Source organism: Budorcas taxicolor, chromosome 6, assembly GCF_023091745.1.
Source record: "Budorcas taxicolor isolate Tak-1 chromosome 6, Takin1.1, whole genome shotgun sequence".
Lineage (NCBI taxonomy): Eukaryota > Metazoa > Chordata > Mammalia > Artiodactyla > Bovidae > Budorcas > Budorcas taxicolor.
Window position 1 is genome coordinate 7,057,637 of NC_068915.1, and position 20,695 is coordinate 7,078,331.

General features: G+C 43.1%; 1 protein-coding gene across 1 annotated transcript in view; it reads left to right on the forward strand.

The window, feature by feature from the left end:
- Window positions 1-20,695, forward strand: part of SEC24D (SEC24 homolog D, COPII coat complex component) — a 113,007-nt gene that overhangs the window by 66,598 nt on the left and 25,714 nt on the right. The window contains exons 8-12 of the mRNA XM_052642403.1: window positions 1,140-1,278; window positions 4,231-4,346; window positions 12,069-12,193; window positions 17,858-18,049; window positions 18,620-18,713. Of these exons, the coding sequence (XP_052498363.1) occupies window positions 1,140-1,278; window positions 4,231-4,346; window positions 12,069-12,193; window positions 17,858-18,049; window positions 18,620-18,713 (666 nt within the window). The remainder of the gene's footprint in view (window positions 1-1,139; window positions 1,279-4,230; window positions 4,347-12,068; window positions 12,194-17,857; window positions 18,050-18,619; window positions 18,714-20,695) is intronic.

Here is a 20,695-nt window from a genome sequence, read left to right on the forward strand (position 1 = left end):
TCTTTAAAGAAAGACTTAGTTGATGTGCCAAACCCTGTATTGTCAAGCTTTCCTAGAAATGTTATCTTTAAGGAGATTTATAAAAACAAGAAGAATCTTTGTGGTTTTGTTCTGAAAGCTGGAAGTGCTGAGAAATAAGGCAGTGCTGAGCTTTTTCACTTTCAAGGTGTAAAGGACGTGTAATGGGTTCTACACATGTTTCTGAGGAAGAAGCTCTAGAAATATTTATTCTTTTTGTTCTGGCAAAGCATGACCCGCTACACTGAGAGTACTTCCTTCATGAGACATTTTGTCTTGGGATAAAGAAACAGAAAAGGCAGGATCAGCCTCCTTGCCTAAATAAGTGAAAATCACTGCAGATTTCTTCTGAGAGTTGCTGTTTTGAAGAAACGTTTTGTATATTGAGTGGAATTATCTAAGCAGTATGCCGATGTGCAAACTGCTGATTTTAAAATCAGACCTAGCTCCCTCCTTTATTTATAGTTAATGAACAAACTTAGCAAGATATGTGATACATGGTATCCAGGACATTTTCAACGTAAGCGTTATTAAGCATTATTGTTGTTTAGTCGCTAAGTTGTGTTCAACTCTTACCAACCCCATGGACTGTAGCGCTCCAGGCCTCCCTGTCCTTCACCGTCTCCTGGAGCTTGCTCAGACTCATGCCCATTGAGTCAGTGATGCCATCCAACCATCTCATCTTCTGTTGCCCCCTTCTCCTCCTACCTTCAATCTTTCCCAGCATCAGGGTCTTTTCCAATGAGTTGGCTCTTTGCATCAGGTGGCCAAAATGTTGGAGCTTCAGCTTCATCATCGGTTCTTCCAATGAATATTCAGGGTACCATCACTGTATTTTATTTTTCTCTTTCTGTCTTCACACACATTGGTAAATACACATATACATAAATGTACAAATATGTTTATACACTAGACATGCATTTAAAGTAATTTTTGTGTGGGTATTGCCTTGAATTCCACACAGTCTCAAGAGAGGCGTCCTTACTCCCCTGGTGGACACTGTGTTGAGTTCCTTAATGAGTCCGGAGTTTTAACATTTCAGTGACTACAATGGTAGGACTTCAGAAGAAACCTGGAAGCCCTGTGCCCACGTGTCTCTCGCTTCTGCTTGCTTCCTGTAGACGCCCCTCTACCTGGTAAACCACGGGGAGACTGGACCAGTCAGATGCAACAGGTGCAAAGCCTACATGTGCCCGTTCATGCAGTTCATCGAAGGCGGGAGGAGGTACCAGTGCGGCTTCTGCAGCTGCGTGAATGACGGTGAGTGGTGCCCGCGGCGGGTCTGAGAGCCGGCTGCTCCCTCGGCGGTTTCCTGCCTGCGTCATCAGGTCCGTGACCTCTCGGCTCGAGGGCGTGCTCTGGTGGGGGAGCAGTGCTGGCCTCCTTATGCACTCACACCCTAAACACAGCCCATGGCTTCGCCCAGCCCCCACCCAGTGCAGGAGACTGACAGAGTGAGGCCTCCTCAAAAAGACCTTTAAAAGCCCCGTGCTGTGGCGTGGGATCTCGGTTCCCAGCCTTGTCTCGAGGACGGGCCCCTGGGAGGTCTCTCGCCCTGCAGCGGCTGTGGCCCCTGTTCCGCACACAGTGGGTATACTAGTGCCAGCAGGCTCCGCTGGTTCTCCGCCTTTGCTGCTCTTTCTAAGGAAGGTCTTATTCCATCGCTCGTGCTTCACGAAATCTGCAGCCAAATCCTACACAACCCTGGGATCTGCATTTCAGGAACCCTGTGAGCACACGCTTCCAAGTGCTTTAGTTTTGGGGGAAGATGTCAGGAGATGGCAGAGGCCTCTCCTGGAGCATTTTTGCCACGCCTCCACCAAGTCCCAGCGTATTCACTCAAGCCCTCAACTTTCTTCTCAAGGTGATCAGAAATCCATCCAGGACCCATCCGCAAAGAGCATCTAGGATCTTTGTTTTCTCTGGCCTCATGCCCAAAGTGTCAGTGCGAAGCCTTAAAAGGCCCTGCCACTTCCTGGTAGAGTAAAAACACACAAAATTCTTGTATTTCTACACCCGAGGGAATGCCTCAGGTGTCCACTCCTAGGAAGCTGCTGTGTTCATTTTCTAATAGGGTTATTCATATTGTTGTTGTTGTTCAGTTGCTAAGTTGTATCTGACTCTGCGATCCTATGGACTGCAGCACGCCAGGCTTCCCTGTCCTTCACTGTCTCCTTGAGTTTGCTCAGACTTATGTCCACTGAGTCAGCGATGCCATCCAACCATCTCATCCTCTATCACCCCCTTCTATTGCCTTCAGTCTTTCCCAGCATCAGGGTCTTTTCCAGTGAGTCTGCTTTTCACATTAGGTGGCCACAGTATTAGAGCTTAAGCATCAGTCCTTCCAATGAATACTCAGGGTTGATTTCCTTTAGGACTGACTGGTTTCATCTGCTTGCTGTCCAAGGGATTCTCAGGAGTCTTCTTCAACACCACAGTTCAAAAGCGTAAATTCTTCGGCACTCAGCTTTCTTTATGGTCCAACTCTCACATCCATACATAACTACTGGAAAAACCGTAGCTTTGACTATATGGACCTTTGTCAGCAAAAATACTAGATTCCAATATTTATGGGGGGACTTGAATCTGGTTTATAAAACATGGCAGGTAATATTAAATGCTAACAAATATAAAGCTAATTGATTTTAAGGGGAATTTTTTTTTCACCAATTACATGTAGATGTGTGAATAAAAATAAATTCTAGAAAATGTATAGAAAGTACCACCCATACATCCTGGAACAGCTGGTGTGGCATTATCCATCTCATCTATTCTTGCCTGGAAAATTCCATGGGCAGAGGAGCCTGACAGGCTGCAGTCCACAGGGTTTCAGATGAGTTGGACATGGCTAAGTTAACTGAGCATGCTAAACATAACAGGAGAGCGGTTTAAGGCCATCATAGCCTTCTTAGCTCAGCTGAGACTATCAGCTTCCCACTGCCACAATCTTTTCAGAATACTGAATTTTCCAAGTTCAGAGATCCCTATGTACAAGTGAATCTTATAAAACTTGTTTAAAAAGAAATGGCCACAATATAGTAAGAAAATAGAAAAAAAAAAAAAAGGCAAGCCTTAGTGACTATTTTCTTAGGTCCAAACTAAGAAAGCAGTCCTGTTGTAACCCATGTGCTAGTGATAGTGAAAGTCACTCATTCGTGTCTGACTCTTTGTGACCCCATGGACTATACAGTCCATGGAATTCTCCAGGCCAGAATACTGGAGTGGGTAGCCTTTCCCTTCTCCAGGGGATCTTCCCAACCCAGGGATCGAACCCAGGTCTCCCGCATTGCAGACGGATTCTTTACCAGCTGAGCCACCAGGGAAGCCCAACCCGTGGGCTAGTTCATAACTAAAAATAATACTGAGTTATTGGTTTGAAAACAAGTCATTAGTTACACGGTTTTACAAATGAAAATGTTGTTCTTTATGAAATGCTTAAAACCAGAGCATAGCTAGTTATTCTAAGCACCCCTGTTGTCAGTGGCTTAATAGTCAGCCCCGTTCTTCTCAAGGCAGTAGAGTTTGCACAGAGATACCAGGCCTTATTTGTCCAAGAGTTCAGTGTGTGAGTCATAAGTGTTCCTGTCCTATTGGATGACTTCCAGGCCTTTGCCAGAACTAACCTTCTTAGACATTTGAATCAAATTAAGAGTTCCTCAGCTGAGATCTCATGGTGTAGTCTTTCCCTAATACAGTAATCGTCTCCACTGTGAAGCCCAGACATTAAAGATTACCGTGCAAACTCCCCATGGCTGAAGACATCTCTGATTAAAAGATAATAAACATTAGAGCTAACAGTATAGTCCAAATAACCAATGTATATTTTTGCTGGGGTATTGAAAATTTAAATCGTTTGAAAAGTTAGAATTCCTTTGAGAAAAGGTAATTAAATAGGGAGAATTAACTTTTGGTTGTGACGATTTAAAAACTCCGGTGCTTTTATCTGCTGCTTCTCTGTAACGATCCAGACCATTAATGTTCTTTGTCATCAGTAACTTGCAGAAGGGTCAGGAAGATATTTTGGAAAACCCTCATTCTTTCCAAGACTGGAAAGAAGGACTAGTGGATTTTTAGAATATGCTACATTCCAGCTTTAAAATGCTTTTTTTCCCTCATACTAACTCCTTTCCTCCCATAATAAACTTTGTGAACTTACTAAATTGTCTGTGTTGTAAAAACAAAAGATTCCCTTTCCTATTTTGTTTTTATTAGTTCCACCATTCTATTTCCAACATCTGGACCACATCGGAAGAAGACTGGACCACTATGAGAAGCCAGAGTTATCTCTAGGATCGTATGAATATGTTGCTACTTTGGATTACTGCAGGGTAAGTACTCCCAGGACTAACAGTGTTTATATATGGATATCAGATACAAGTGAATAACTTTCATGTTTAATGAACTGACTCTTAATTCACAACCAAAGCATTTGAGTGGTACCGTGGGGAAGTAGAAATCCCTAAGACACAGATCAAGCCGTCTAGGCTGTTAATGTGATTAAACAGCCAGACCATCCACTGCAATGACAGGAAGAAAAAAATAATAATTTCATTTTTATGTCCCTTTAAGAGAGAATATGCTAGTTCTTAATGCAGCGGTTCCCTACAGCGCCTCTGCCCTATTTGTTTCGTCAGTCATCCCCAAAGAATCTCCCTTCTCAGGCTGAAGGTCAGCCAGTATGGTCAGCGAGGCTATTGACGCGTTTTCTCTGGCTCTCTTCTCCACTCCCGCTGGCACCACCGTACGTTAGGCTCTCAGAATCGCCCTTAGATTATTTCAGCAGCCCGGGATCCTGTCCTCTGGCTTCCTTGCTTTAAAATGTAACTGTGAGACTCCTCCTACTGCCTCAATCTAAAAAATTAAATTCAAAAGTTTGTTTCCTTATAAGACCATTAGCTCCCACCTCAGCTGCATCTTCAATTGTACAAAACTCTGGCTCCCATACCCTGAAAGGACCACGCCTCTGCTCAACTCCATGCTTGTATCTAAGATGTTCTTTTGACTTTGACTGCGTTTTCATCCTCTTGTTACAGCTCTGCATACCCCACCCACCAAATTCCTACTTATTCTCTAATCTCTGGCTGAGATTTTATTTTATGTGAGTGTCTCTCTGACTTCATCAGACTTTCCCTGACTTCATTGTGGTTGTTATTTACTAAATGTTCTGATTTGTCTTCCACATAATTTGGTCCGTGTATCTGCTTTAGCAGTCGTCCCCATAGAATTTAAATCTTCCTGTGTTTTCCCTCTTCCTAGATTCTGATATCATTGGGAACAAGAATCTGTCCTCACTGTTTTTTTTTAAATGTGTTAGCTTTTTTGAGTCTGATGGCTTGATTTCTGGCTGCGCTGAGTCGTCGCTGCTCCCAGGGCGCTCTCTAGTTGCAGCGAGTGGGCGCCACTCCCCAGATGGGGTGTGAGGGCGCCTCCCTGTGCTGAGCTACCACAGTTCCTGCCACGGGGTAGGCAACTGATCATTGTGTGCGGACGAGTGGGCAAGTGAGTCAGTGGACGAGGAAATGAATTTGCAAGTGTGTCTCTACTCCCAGGATCAGCTGTTGCCCTTCTCCAGCCTCCTAGTGATAGTGACATCATTATGGGTATCTTGCAGGTCTTTAAAATTCTTTCGTGGTTTGAAAACATCTTCTTGGGTGTCACTTCAAGTTTCAGCTTGCATCTGAAGTGCTATGTGTAGACTTGAAGAAACAGTCATTCTGACTTACTTCCCCTTCCAAAAACGAGTGCTCCCGAGGGCCCAGTCCTCAGGAAACAGCCTCTGACCCACAGAGGTCTTCCCTAGATGTTCGCTAGGGGGCCAGCCCACTTGTGTTGAGTAAAAATTGCAAAGAACATTGTTCCTAATTAGAAGTTTTTCCAACTGAGTGAATTTTAAAATGTTTTCTGGTTAATATGCCTTTTTCATTTATTTTAGTGTGTTATATGAGTTTTTCACACATGACATAGACCTAGTTATCAAAGAAGAGTTCAGGCTCTATTAGTTTCAAGTGTAACACTGAAACATATTTAGGGGAAACGTGAAAACATTTTTTGGTACAAATGATTTATTTCACATGAAAAAGGTGTCCTAACGTACCAGTTGCTTTTGAACAGCTTATTTGTCCTTTACCTGTTACTGACTGAAGGATAAGGATTAGGCAGAACAGAAACATTTGAAGTTCTAATTAAATATAACAGAGCTATTGTAACCTAGTGACAGAAAATTTATTCACTGGTCTTTGCAGCTGGAGTATAAATCTAACTATGCTCCGAGTTTCCAGTTCTCTGCCAAAAAGGCTATATTATCTTGATTTTCTGCTTTTTTAGTAGAAACCTAGGCAGGGAGTCAAATCTATTTCTGGGAACAAAAGTCTCAGTATCTTCAAACTCTGCTATGTGGAAATGCCCCAGACATCTCATTGATGGGAAATCTCACACAGCGGGCAAGGAACCAAATACAAACTGTACATTTTGAAGGGTTTTTAAAAATAAGTTTAATGTTCCTTTTATTATTCCAAATAAGGTTCATAATAAAGATACTCTTAATATCTTAAAATTTAATTATAACTTAAAATGTAAATGAAGTATAATAATGAATTGCCTTAGGGATTTGGATGATGAAATTATCCAAATTTGTATGAGCGTATTTAATTTGTATGTGACTTCCCTGGCGGTTCAGTGGTTAAGACTTTACCTTCCAATGCAGGAGGTGTGGGTCAGTTCCTGGTAAGGGGGCTAAAGATTCTACATGCCTCACAGCCCAAAACCAAAACATAAAAAAACAGAAGCAATATTGTAACAAAGTTAATAAAGATGTTAAAAAAATGGTCCACATTTAAAAAAAAATCTTTAATTTGTATGTGTATTTTTTGACACCATACAACGTAAAGGAGAATTATAAAATCACATTTTTACTATTCATTTGAGTTTATCTTAATGCCAACTTTAGATAATAAAATCAACACTCATGAGCATTCACTGTGAGTGATGCTCTGTGCCAACTCATGTGGTTAGTTACCACCATGATGTGGGGAAACTGAGGCTTAGAGATCTTAAGTGCCAGCCTCAGGCCATACATATAGAAAATGATGGGGCCATACCGGAAACCACAGCTGTGTGACCACACAACCCCTGTTCCCTGTCTGTGTGCTGTGATACGTTGGCATGTATTTGCAAAATCACTGTATAGTTTTCCTAGAAAAAAAGACCCAGCTCTGTCTCATAACTGAAAGTTTTTTACCTCGAAGTTTACGGAATGTATCTATCTATGCATATAGTATACCTGGAAGGTAAACTTTCATTCCAAACTAGTCTTTTTTCTTTTTTATATAGTTTCTCCATTTAATTTTGGTTCACTTTGACATCTGTTTTATACCTAGTATGTCCAAGGCTTATTGGTTGTAATTCCAAAACTAGCAAGGATATGAACCTGATCTCAGTCCTTACCATGCATAGAGACGTGATAAGAAAAGTACATAATTATAAATCCAAATGGAAATGCTACGAAAGTAGAATAATCGGAGTCCCATGAGAAAACAGATGAGCAATCATTTCTGATTTGGAGAGGATTGAAGAAGGGCTTTAGAAAGTAAGTGCCATTTGAGCAGAGGATGGACATGTGAAAACGGAAGGGGAAACTAAGTGGTGAGCAGAAGCAGCTTCTCAGGGGTATGTGCAGCTCACTCCAGGTCCTTTGGGCAGCCCACTCCAGCACTCTTGCTGGGAGAATCCCATGGACAGAGGAGCCTGGCAGGCCACAGTCCATAGGGTCGCACAGAGTCCATGCGACTGAAGCGAGTTAGCACTTTTGGGGGTGAGGTGGGCTTTGTAGATGAACAGTGGGGCCCTGGTAGAAGGACTAGAATAATTAGAGAGTATATTTCTCTTTCCCCCAAAACACAGTCACATTCAAATATTTTTAAAAAACACTGTGCCAAACAAAATAGTTTTTCCCGCCAAGGAAATATTTTTCTTGGCCCAGGCCCACTAGGTTGTGACTTCTGGATAGAAAATGTTTTGAAAATGGCAAACACTTAAATTGGAGGAATGTGTTTGGGGGCATGATAGGAAGTAAAGCTGGGAAGTTGTTTTGAGACCAGACCATCCTTTTATGTTCCGCTAGGCTTGGCATAGCTTTGATCTCTTAGGCCTCTGTATGTGTTTGCTGAATGAGTATTATGGAGAGTTTCAAATGCTAGGCCATTGAAGAATTTTCTTAATTCAGTAGGCCATGAGGACAGTCAAAGGCTGAGAGGGAACTGTTGCTGTTAACCCACCCACCCATCTACGCCTTCATTCAAGTGTTGCGCAGCACTGAGCACCCTTCTGACCTGGCTCGGTGCCCAACTGGGGGCTCGGTAGGCTGCCTGTCCTCAGAGGAGCAGCACTGGGGTCTTTGTTGTGCCTTGGGTACTTTATTCTGACAGCAGTACATGTCCTGAGAGGAGGGAGGTTGGTGAATGTAGTAGTTAACCAGTTAACATGCAAGAGAAAATGAGAGTCATTTAGCAATTCCTCAGGAAAAAAAAATTTAAAAATTGAATTGCCAAATGGTCTAGCAATTCCACTTCTGGGTATATTCCCAAAATAATTGAAAAGAGAGTCTCAGAGAGAGAGATCTGTACATCTGTGTTCATAACAGCATTAGTCACAATAGCCAAAAGGTGGAAGCACCCCAGGTATCCGTAGATGAATGAATGGATGAACGAAATGTGGTGTGTACATACCGTGCAGTATTAGTGAGCCTGAGAAACGAAGGGAATTCTGACACGTGCTTCAACATGGATGCATGTTTAGGACATTATGCTTAGAGAAGCCAGTCGCACAAATGACAAATACTGTAGGATTTTACTTATATGTATTACCTAGGGTAGTTCAGCTCATACAGACAGAAATTAGAAATGTAGAACAGCGGTTCACAGGGACTGGGGCGGGGGGTGGTAAATGATTGTTAATGGGGTTTCGCGTGCTAGAGACAGATAGTGGTGACAGTTGCCCAACAATGTGAGTGTGCGTGATAGCACAGAATTTACACTTAACAATGGCGGCTGTTCTTGTTTAGTCGCTAGGCTGTGTCCATCGACTGTGCTCTGCCAGGCTCCTCTGTCCGTGGAATTTTCCAGGCAAGAATACTGGAGTGGGGTGCCATTTCCTGCTCCAGGGGGTCTTCCCCACCCAGGGATCAAACCCAAGTCTCCAGTGCCTCCTGCACCAGCGGGCAGATTCTTTACCGCGGAGCCCCCAAGGAAGCGCAGATGGTTAGGACGGGAGATTGTTTTCTGTGTTTTACCACTATTGAAAATCATTTTAAAAGGAAAGAAAATGAGGGTCCACATTTGGTTACTGGAACCAGAAGGAGCCGCAGAGGCTTCACAGTTAACTCCGTGTGGCTGGTAAGGGAGGTGGATGGTTCCAGAGAGAGAGGGATGTAAAGCCCGGATTGTTTGAGAGGATCTTGCTTTCTGTAAGTTCCTTGGCGGAAGACTAGCGGGAGTGGGAGAAGTGTTGTCTACACTTCCGAGTATAAGGTGCTGGCGGGGCCTTGCCGGGGAGGCGTGCTGTGCTGTAGTTGACCGGAATGCTGGCCGGGAGCTCAGGAAACAGGCCCTGCGGAGGGAACCTGAGGAGTCGTCGATAGAGAGGTGCTGCTTAAAAATGAGCAAATGAGATTCTGTGCTGGAGCATGTGGTAGGGAGAGCGAGGAAGGTGTCCTTTGGAAGAGGTAAGAAAGTGAGAAACAGAGGGGGAGATCAGACAAGTGGGAGGGGAAATGACACCTTGTGCCTGGGCAGCTGAAAAAGGGAAAGTGGCCTGCCAGGCTGAAAGCTGCAGAGACGGAGATTGAGGAGGAGAGCTGGGTTTTATTTCAGGTCGCTGTAGTTTGCAGCCAGGAGGTCTGTGAGCTTCGAGAGAGCAGTTTTAGTGAGATGATGCAGTAAACCAGCGTATAGAGTTCATCCGTTGCTAGGCTTGGCTGGACAAAGCCCGCTGGGGTGCCTGGGTGGAGTGCTGGGTGAAGGCAGCCAGTGATGGGGCCAGTACAGGTGTTAAGGCCCAAGATGAGATGCTTCCCAGTGGCTAAGAGGTGGGTGGGGTAAGACATGCGAAAGAAGCATTTTGGAAGAATAAATCAATGGAACTTGATGGAAAGAAAAGGAAGCGTCACATCTAATTTCACATTTCCAAGCCTTTGGGTTGATGTGTAGTGATGTTATTGATAGAGCTGTTGTAAGGCAATGTTCCTTAAGGGAATGATGTATTAGTTTTGTGTAGGTGGCTCAGATGGTAAAGAATCTGCCTGCAATGCGGGAGACTGGGTCTGATCCCTGGGTTGGGAAGATCCCCTGAAGAAGGGCATGGCAGCCCACTCCAGTACTCTTGTCTGGAGAATCCCGTGGACAGAGGAGCCTGGTGGACCACAGTCCATGGGGTCGCAAAGAATCAGACGTGACTGAACTGTCTAACACACAAAGTGATGAAGATGAAGAAGATGCAGAAAACAAGTTAGAGGGATGCATGACGTAGAAATGTGTAGACTGGAGATAATGGAGGACATTCAGTGGGGAACTGGGGATGCTGAACTTCAGAGAGAGGGTGAAAGTGCTAGGGCATGTTTGGCGTGGTCTCAGGTTTTGGTTCAGTCAGTGGGAATGACTGTTTTAATTCTGTGTGAATTGGCATAAGCATGTCAGGAATTAGATTATGTGGAAATCGAGAGGTTGGCAATAAAAATTGCTCGTGTAGACAGCAGTAGTTGTTTTCTTTTTTCTGACTTGTTTTATTTGGGGCCAAGCTGGGTCTTTGTTGCGGCGTCAGGCTTTCTCTGGTTGCGGTGAGCGGGCTTCTCCTGTGGAGCCTGGGCTCAGCAGTGGCAGTGGCGGCGCACAGCCTCAGTCGCCCGAGACATGTGGGATCTTCCTCCACCAGGGGTTGAACTGGTCTCATCTGCACGGCAAGGCAGATTCTTAACCACTCTACAAACACGGAAGTCCAGTAGAATTCTTATATTTCTTTGTTGGTCTGATTCTGGATGTGGCAAAACTATGAAAATCAGGTTGGTAGTTTTCAAGTCCTGCAATTTTTTTTCTTAACAAATGACTTTTATAAGAGAAACGTTACATCTAACCCTACAGTTGGATATAGGATGAATTAGTAAGATAATTGGGAGATATTATCACCTAATTTTATAACTGTAGCAATTAAAATATAATTTAGAACATTTTTCATTTATCCTAAAGTTAAGATTTAATTAGCCTTAATTCTTTATTCTCTAGTGTCACAAAAGACGTTTGCCTGTGGTTCTATTTCCTAAATATTTTGTACAATCCAACTGACAAATCCCTTGCTAAGAGCTGTTTGAACACCAGCCAGTAAAGGAACCAAAAGCTACAAAACGTATTTAGCAGCTGCTTTATGTAACAGTGATTATTTCAAGCAGATAGAAAAAAGACCCAGTATTCAACTTTTTTTTTTTTTACCATAAGTATGTAAGGAACAGGTAAGTTTTTGATAATATAGTATAAATTTTTCAGTATACAATTATATTTTTGTATCTAATTTCATATCTTTAAAGAGCTTATAAAGGAAGAGTTGAACATGATGATATCAATCAAGTTTATGAAGTTTAACTTCAGTTTTAAAAACAAACACTAATTATAGTTTTGTACTGTTGATGGCACAGTGTGCCAGGGTTCTAGACACATTTCTTCCCCTAAGGCAGAGGGTTATAAGCAAGGCCCCCACCAGACTGTACCCACCTTTGGGCAGTTGGGGTCATAATGTCTTCTGAGCCCTGCAAAAGTGAACCTTCTCTGCTAGCTGTCATAATCCTGTCTACTTCAGTAGTGCGACTCAGGTCGCAGCCTGGAAAATAAACAGGCTTTATCTTTTTTATAGTGGCAGAGACTGTTCCAGAAAGTGATTTGATTCCACAGATGTTATATCATAAAATATTAAAGGAGAGGTCTGATGACCTTCTAGAGTTCCTGGGGGCTTTAATTTGATTATGAAACGCATGAACTTTATATGTGTGTGATTTGCTTGCTTTCATGTAGAAGAATAAGCCTCCCAACCCACCAGCCTTCATCTTCATGATTGATGTGTCATATAGTAACATCAAGAATGGACTTGTGAAGCTCATATGTGAAGAGCTGAAAACCGTGCTGGAGAAACTTCCAAAGTAAGGGAACTTCCATTCTTTTTGTAACTTACACAATATTGCCGAATTAATTTATTGCCCAGAAAACAAGTGCTGAATGGCCCATTGAGATTTTTTGCTAATGGGGACATTAGATAATTGTTTAAACAGCATCAAATAATCCTTAAAGAGTCAGAATGCTCTTTTGTACCAAGAAAAAGAAAACTGATAAGAAATAATGCCACAGTAAGCAACATTCAAAACACATTCCAGGGACTTCCCTGCTGGCTCAGTGACTAAGACTCTGTGTCCCAATGCAGGGGGCTCGGGGTCAGCCCCTGGTTAGGGAACTACATGTCGCAACTAAGAGTTTGCATGCCGCAACTGAAAAACAAAAAGGCCCTTACGTGTCCCAAGAAAGAGCGAAGATCCCGCATGCTTTCTCTAAGACCTGGTGCAGCCAAAATAAACAAACAAATGAATAATTAAGCAAAAGCTAATCTTAAAGAAGTCCATTCTAAGTGGTAAGGAAGATCCCAGCAGTGTGGTGGGAAAAGCCTTGGCAGTCCGTTTTCCCTTTTCAAAAACACTGATTTTCCAGTGGAAACAGGTAGTTGCTGGTGCGGTAGGTATTTCTAAGGGACGCAGGAAAACTGACCTCATGGCAGCCATTGCGGCTCTGTGGCCAAATTTCTTTCTGTCCATCTGGTTCCCTGTCGGGCCCCTCGGCAGCCTTCCTGCCTCTGTGACCTGTGACTTGTCTTGTCATTGCAGGGGGAGTGCATAAAAGGAAAGATGGAAAGTGTGTTAGCAAACATGACTATGTTTTTTCCTACGCAAACTAGCTTGTTTAGGGTTGGACCTAGCATCTAGGAAGGAGACTTGGAGCAGGGAGAAAGCTTTGTTTATGCGATGGAAGGCATGCTTCAGGAAGAAAAGAGGCTGTGGAAGACCGCCTGAAACCTAGTGTGTGCGCCAGTCTTGATCTCTTCCGCCCCTCCCCACACCCTGAACATCAGCAGCCTCGTCCTGGAAGGGTGCCCTGCGGGCTGGGCTGTCCACAGCCCCCACGGCTGCGTGAGTGCTCGGGCGCCCCTCCTCTCTGCTCCACGTGTGGCTGGGGCTGTGGTGCCCGTGAGTGAGGCTCAGCTGAGTGAGCGCTGGTGCTGGACCTCCCAGGAGTCGTTTTGTTTGTATCTGTGAAGCTGAAGTCATCATATTCTCAAGGAGATGGTTTGGAAGAGCAGTGGGAATGTTTAAAAAAACACGGAGGTGATTTCAGACTGAATCTTGCGGTGAAGAATGAGCTGGAGCAAGATGAAGATGGGGGGAAAAAAGGCCTTGCTGCCTGCCAACGGTTGTGACTACAGTTTCTGTTACCTCATTCTCAGGGACACTTCACAAGGATGGACTTTCTGCCGAAAATGACGTCTTTGATCACAGACCTCTGACAGGGCCGCGTTAATATACTACATCTGAATTTCACACTTGAGGAGTGTGAAAGCTACTCTGATTTCTGGAAATAGTCTCTCTCTCTCCCCTTCTCTCAAAGTGCTTCAAATTACTTTCTCACATGACTATTCACATGTCTAGTCACTTCACCAGCCCCGGGTGCCTTTTCAGCACACTGGTGATATGCAGCTTATAACCTATTGATGTAAATTATAAAATTACACTATTAGGTGTCATCATAACTTTTATATACCATTGGAGCAGACATGTGACTTTGGCCAAAGATAGGAGAAAAGTAAAAAGATACTGCTGGCTATTCCCTGCCACTTCTCAAATATTTCTCATAAAAGTTCTTATTCAAGCCAAAATACCTTCTCTTTATCTTTTAAAATGAGCTTCCCTGGTGGCTCAGCTGGTAAAGAATCCACCTTCAGTGTGGAAGACCTGGGTTCAATGTCTGGGTTGGGAAGATCCCCTAGAGACGGGAGTGGCTATCCACTCCAGTATTCTAGTCTGGAGAATTCCATGGACTGTGCATTGGGTCACAAAGAGTCAGACATGACTGAGCGACCATTCCAGTGCAGGAAATGCAAGAGATGTGGGTTTGATCCCTGGGTCAGGAAGATCCCCTAGAGAAGGAAATAGTACCCCACTCCAGTATTCTTGCCTGGAGAATTCCATGGACAGAGGAGTCTGGAGGGCTACAGTCCATGGGGTTGCAAAGAGTCAGACATGACTGAGCACATCTTTTAGGTTAAAACAAATCTATTTTCTGTCTTCTTCCATGAAATCTGTTTTGGGCTGTATGTGTGTGTGCGTGTGGATAACTGTATTTTTCATGGTATGATTGCCATCAGTTTGGTTTCATTCTTTGAATTAAAGCAGGTAATGTGCCAAAGAGCATTTTTAAAGCACAGTATAAGTCTTCGTTAATGTCTAAGTCAGGTCTTCCCTGGTGGCTCAGTGGTAAAGAATCTGCCTGCAACGCAGGAGACATGGGTTCGATCCCTGGGTCAGGAAGATCCCCTGGAGAAGGGAGTGGCAACCCGCCCCAGTGTTCTTGCCTGGGGAATCCTATGCACGGAGGAGCTTGGCGGCTGCAGTCCAGGGAGCCGCAACTAAACCACCACTGCCACGAGTGTCTAAGGTATGTTCATCTCTTGGCTAGTCTTTTGAGAAGGGAAAGCCCGTTCCTTACTATTGGACTTCGAAATTGCGTCTTCGGTATGGCCAGGGTGACAGACTTCTCTGTCTGACTTTTTCTGGAAAAGGACAGAAAAGATTTGAAGTGTCTTACTTGTTATTCACGCCAAACTCTTGGCTTTCTTTCTGAGTTGTTTATGTTTAATGCTGGTGTAGCTAATATGTTCAAAATGCTTGATTTTGGAATATTCTAGTTCTTCAGGTTACTTGATATCTTCGGTGTTGCTCTATCAGATTCATCCCATTATAATAGGGGCGAGTGTTGAGGGAAAGGGTCATTGAAAAAGGGAACAAACCACGTTGTTCTTTATGATATCCTGTCTGTAACTTTACAGAATTTCTATAGAATTAATATGAAGGAGAGACAGATTCCATTTTCTTCTGGATATGGTTTATCAAGGCAGCTATCCTGTTGAAAAAGAACATTTTAGCATAGTTCTTTGTTTCTCAAATTTAAGAACAACTGTTCCAGTGAAAACACTACTCCTACTATTTTGTAATAATGTGAGATGTCCTGATTAGATATTTATAAAAAATGTTCATTAGAATTTAAGTGAACCCTATGAATCCCAGGATACTCTTTTCCCATCACTAAAAATGTCCAAATCCAACGGGGAATAGCAATCCAGATTCTTCTCTATAATTTTTGTTCTTTTGCCTCAGCTGACTCCAAGTTAACTATTAAAAGAGGATAAATGCCCTGCATGATTTGCTGGACATTTTTCTCTTATGTAATAGAAGGTTCCCTGGGAAATAGGAGCTTAACCAATGGTGTGCTGGAAGACTGCTCTGAAATAAGCAAAGCCTTTATTTGCATTGTTTGCTCATTTCTGTAGTGTAAATACTTCCAGGAGGCTGATTTTAAGCTACCAACGCAACATCACTCACCTGGAGTTGGGAAAAGATACAATCAGTTTATCAGTCTGGGCTCTAACCTGCCATCCCAAACACGTGTTTCACCGTCATGATAATCATCCTCAGCGAGACCTCTAATTCCCCACATTGTGCTAGACCCTCAGAGCAGAGAGCGTAAGCCTTGAGCCCTGACCTTTATTGGTTTATAGTCGAGGATTCGGGAAATGTTAACTGAAAGACACTATGCACCAAGAGCCAACTGAGAAGGAGTTGTAGGAAGTTAGGAAAAGGAAATAAGGTCTGATTGGTGGCATCAAGGGAAGTTTCATAGAAGGAGGACTTGTGCTTGGCCTTGAGGAATAAGAGTCTAACGAAAAAGGAAAGAAGAGGGGAACATGGACGCCGTATGGTATAGTCATGGTTGCCTGAGGTCATACAGTTTAGGGTGTGGAGGGGATGTGTGTGTGTAAGAGAGTCTGTGTATGTGTAGTAATCCTTACAAAAGGTAAGGATTCCCATTTCTAAAAATGTTGCCAGAGTCCAGAATACAAACATTTACCAAGTGCTTCTGGAAGAGATTATAAGGATCTATTTAAACTGCCCCCTCATTTATCAAGGCCACAGTGAAGAGCAACTGCTGTCAGCAAAGTAAACAGAAAAATAGAAGAGGATTTAAAGTCAAGAGTCAGCCTGTACTCTGCTGAAACATCAAGGAAACTGGAATGTCGATGGTGGGACCAGCTGCTGGAACTTCACATCATTCCGTTTCCCTTTCTCTTGTTCTCAAGTAACTCTTTAGTGAAGTGAAGTGAAGTCGCTCAGTCGTATCCAACTCTTTGAGACCCCATGGACTGTAGCCTACTAGGCTCCTCCATCCATGGGATTTTCCAGGCAATAGTACTGCAGTGGGTTGCCATTTCCTTCTCCAGGGGAGCTTCCCGACCCAGGGATCGAACCCAGGTCTCCTGCGTTGTAAACAGATGCTTTACCGTCTGAGCCACCAGGGAAGTCTTCAGGCCATGTGCAAAGTTTAGAAACCAAGCTGTTCTTTTTCGAAAAAGCTGCTCCCTGAGCAGAGTAAGTTATACTGAAATCTAAGGGTCAGAGAAAGTGGCATCCGTGTTCTGTAGCTCTCACACCGTCCCTGAGCACCGTGTTATGTCCACTGCTGATTATTAGTAAGAGCATCAGTGGTGTCCAGGTGTGTTATTTTAGAAAGGGGTGAGGAAGCAGGAGGGGGAGGGAGAAAGAAAATAGGAGTCCAGACCTCTCAACTCTGAATTTACTCAGGACAGACTTGAGTGAGAAGATTCATACCTGTATACTCCTTTCAGGAAGAGTAGCGCCTTGTCCTGGAATTCTGCAAGAATTTTAAACTCTCTGTTGCAATTGTGTAGTCTGTATTGCTTTTACTGTCTGCTTGTGAGTATCACAAGCGGTTCCCTAGTGATTTCATCGTTAATCCGTATATGGGGCTGTTTCACGTGTTTGCTCTGTATGTTTGTTTATATGGCATGGTGGGTTAGTCGCCAAGTTGTGTCTGACTCTTGTGACTCTATGGACTGTAGCCCGCCAGTCATCTCTGTCCGTGGGATTCTCCAGGCAGGAATAGTGGAGCGAATTGCCATTTCCTTCTCCATTATATGGTATATAACTTTCAAAATCTAGCCCTTCTCCTGTTGAGTCTTGAGAATGGGTAAGACGAGTCACAGGGGAGGAGCAGGTCCTTGCTTGATAAAATAGCTGTCCCGTTTGTCATCTGAACGTGTGTTTTTATTCAGATATGCCATCTGTTACTCTGACCTTCTGGTGACTTCTGAGAGCTTTGTTTATAAAGAATGTATTAAGCCTAGCTTGTTTATGGTGGTGGGGGTGGAATACTTTGTAATTGCTATGGCTTGAGAATAAATATGTTAGAAAAATACAAACAAATTCATAATATTTTTTTCACCTAGATTTTTGAGAACTTTTTTTCTTTATCAACTTACTTAGTTTTGAAATATCTCCCACCCCACCACTGTGACTCAGTATTATCTACATCTGGTAAATGATAACAAAACTTTAAATATATCTTCCATATATTTTATGGAATTCCTTACTGAATTTAATTCAAATTCCTTACTGAATTTCTCATAGAAACCTCTCTCTCATAAATTTATGAAAGAGCCTCAAGCTTTTTTTTCTCCCCTCTCACAGGGAAGATCAAGAAGAAACTTCTGCAATTCGAGTTGGTTTTATCACATATAACAAAGTTCTGCATTTCTTCAACGTAAAGAGTAATTTGGCCCAGCCTCAGATGATGGTGGTGACCGACGTCAGCGAGGTCTTTGTTCCTCTGTTGGATGGTTTCCTTGTCAACTATCAAGAATCTCAATCTGTGATTCACAAGCAAGTACCAAGTGCTTTATAATTTAGACCCAGATCACTTGTCTGTTCGTTCATGTCTTGATTCAATCACATATGTTTTGTTTTGTCATTAACAAGGGGGTTTTAACACATGGATTATAAAACTCTATGTTAGGTCTGTCTCCTCTCAGTATAGACTGGTATCTAAAATGAGGAATGTTTTAGGACTCACGCTCAGCCCTGTCCATCCCTTCTCTTTGCTGGAAAGGCAGCCCAGGAGTTATTTCCTGTGCTTGGATGAGCATCTTCACTGATGATGTAGCCACTGTTCTATAATTCAGAGTCTAAGAGATCAGAAATGTGGTAAATAGAAAAGTGACAGTTGTAAAGAGCATGATTTTTGTAAATTTTCCAACCAGATCATGGAATTTTGGTGCCAGACCATGCCAGGATATCGTTCCCTGAGGGAGGGACCTGTGAGATTCACCCACAGGTGTTCCGTGTAAAATAAACGCCACATGTGTTTAGCTTTGATGTGTTCGTGAGTTACTTCTCGATGTTTTTATAAATATGCAAAGTATTTAAAGCCTCTTGCGCATTCATTTCTTACAGTTTATTGGATCAGATTCCAGAGATGTTTGCAGACTCTAATGAAAATGAGACCGTCTTTGCCCCTGTCATCCAGGCTGGCATGGAAGCCCTAAAGGTGAGCAGAAGCCACTTTGGGTTGGTAGTAAATAAACTTTAAAAATGACACGCACATGGGAAGGTTCATCCATGAACAAAATACAGCCTTCATTAAAACATGCAGCTTGCTGGAGGCTGTTCCTGACTTGCCTGCAAATCTCAGGCGGAAATGGCCAGACCGCAGCTCACCCCTAGCGTTTACATTCCAGCGCTGTTAGCATCTGAGCAGCTGATTCTGTCAGGTTTCCAGTTTAGCTCCTCCCTTTGGCTTTCACATGAACTTTATGTGATCTATTTTTAAATTATTGCAACAACATCTGAACTACCAGATATGAAGAGAAAAACCCCCATTTCTCTCCTTCCTGGGGGTTTTCAAACATGCAGGGCCAAAGTCGCAACTGTCAGTGACAGAAGCAATTGCTGCTGGGCCTTCCCGAACGCCAGCAGGTGTGGGGTTGGCATGACTCTGGTTGGGAAGCTGGGCCCAAGTGACCCTGGTCATTGTCGTAGTAATAACGCAGTGATTTCAGGAAGGCAGAATGGTTGGAAAGTGCTTCACTCTTAATCATTATTACTTAGCAGAGGAGTCACCGTTGGCCTAGACAGCTGGTTCCTGAAATTGGTTTTTTTATTCTTATTAGTAAACTTACACTTAAATTAATTTTTAAGATAAAATGGCTAGCAATAATAACAAACAGCAACAACAACCCTACAGAATTAAGTTTATGAACTACTTCCACATAAGTTTTGTGTCCAGACGTTTTAGTCTGGTTCCGGTATAGATGCTTGCCTGGGTTTTTTGATCTTCAGAGTATTTACTGATGAGATTAAAGACCGCAGATGTCCCTCAAAAAGCCTCAGTACATGTTAATTTAATGTAAAGTTAATGATAAATTTTACATCTGAAAGCAATTTGGAGATGTTAAGTTTCATCCTGTGGAAGCCAGCAGTGATCATTGCTTGGGCTACAGAAAGACTTTAGGAATTCCTATTTTATTCCACACTGCTAAAGACAAATAGCTCTTTCAGTTTGAAAGTTCTGCAGTTGTTGCTATTCTGTCCTCCAAAAAGGTGTCTAGAAATTCATATGTACATTTCCTGATATGTGATAAGGTATACATGACCCTACAGGTCTTTCTACCCTAAAGAGTTCGTCCTGGGAGCAACAGTATATTCACATGCATGTGCCTGAGAGGAAAGATGAGTGGAGAATCGCAAGCCAGTAAATCGTTAGTTAAGACAGCAGAGTGGCTCTTCTTTAGTTGCTAGTAAATGAATTTTTTAAAAAGACAGGCATGCACACACACAGGAAGTTTCATCCATAAAAGAAAATCTAGGCTTCATTAAAATATGCATACAGAATCCCAGCTCAACCCCATATATCATTTCTAGAGGGGAGCGATACTGTCTTGTCACAGTGGGTTCCACATCGGCAGTCCACAGGTGGTCTAGAGGCTGCTAAGTAAGCATCCTAGAAAGAAGAAATGTAGGGAGCAATTTGTGTGTGTGCTTTCCACGTGTCCAGAGTGTGGTGTATGATACATGACGGAAAAGAACTGTGTTCTTAACGAGCAGGGTGTTCTTGGAGGTCACTCAGCACCACGCTGACCGCACTGTCAGTGTTCTCAGCTGCCTGTCCTTTAGCAGGGGCCAGTTCATTTCAGCTGATCTCCTTTTTATTTTTATATTATACTTGCAGTTTTCATGTTAGAGTAACGTATGCCTTTCCTCTGACGTTTAAAGAGAAGAAACGAACATCTCAATATAACTAATCAGAAGTCAGAGTTAATAAGTACACTGTTCTTACAAAGTGGAATGAGCTCCTTTTGGAAAAGGTAAAGAGCTATCTTCCTATGAAGATGAGGAACTGCCTTTACAAAACGACAGAGTTGGACACACTGTCGATGGCAGTTACTGCCCCGTGTCTGCTGGCAGGTTGTCCCCCAGCCGCAGCCCTGAAACGGACTCTGCGGCTGCAGAAGGCCCAGGAGGCAGCCACGC